The sequence below is a fragment of the Meleagris gallopavo genome, chromosome 6 (assembly GCF_000146605.3).
Source record: "Meleagris gallopavo isolate NT-WF06-2002-E0010 breed Aviagen turkey brand Nicholas breeding stock chromosome 6, Turkey_5.1, whole genome shotgun sequence".
In the NCBI taxonomy this organism is placed as follows: domain Eukaryota; kingdom Metazoa; phylum Chordata; class Aves; order Galliformes; family Phasianidae; genus Meleagris; species Meleagris gallopavo.
Window position 1 is genome coordinate 43,492,314 of NC_015016.2, and position 435 is coordinate 43,492,748.

General features: G+C 71.0%; 1 protein-coding gene across 1 annotated transcript in view; it reads left to right on the top strand.

The window, feature by feature from the left end:
• The first annotated feature begins 101 nt into the window (after nucleotides 1-101).
• The window catches only part of PDCD6IP (programmed cell death 6 interacting protein), a 30,246-nt gene continuing 29,912 nt past the window's right edge, over nucleotides 102-435 (top strand). Inside the window, exon 1 of the mRNA XM_010712992.3 lies at nucleotides 102-433. Coding sequence (XP_010711294.1) covers nucleotides 236-433 — 198 coding nt within the window. The 5' untranslated portion in view covers nucleotides 102-235. The remainder of the gene's footprint in view (nucleotides 434-435) is intronic.

Sequence of the window (435 nt, forward strand, 5' to 3'; positions counted from 1 at the left end):
CCGAGGGGCGACGGCGATCGACGCGGGCGGTGCGTGAGGCGGGGAAAGCGGGTGGGGGGCGGTGTGCGTGCGTGCGTGACGTCGCTGCGTCGGGAGCGCGCGACGATCCCGGAAGTGCGCGGCTGTGCAGGAGCGGGCGGGCAGGCCGGGTGCGGGACTCGGCTGAGGCGCGAAGTGAGCGCGAAGCGGCCTGAGCTGAGCTGAGCTGAGCGCCACCCGCCGTCCCGCGCTGGCCATGACGAACTTTATCTCGGTGCAGCTGAAGAAGGCCTCGGAGGTGGATCTGGCCAAACCGCTCTGCAAGTTCATTCAGCAGAGCTACCCGAGCGGCGACGCCCAGGCCGAGCACTGCCGCGCCGCCGAGGAGCTCAGCAAGCTGCGCAAGAGCGCGTTGGGCCGCCCGCTCGATAAGCACGAGAGCGCGCTCGAGACCCT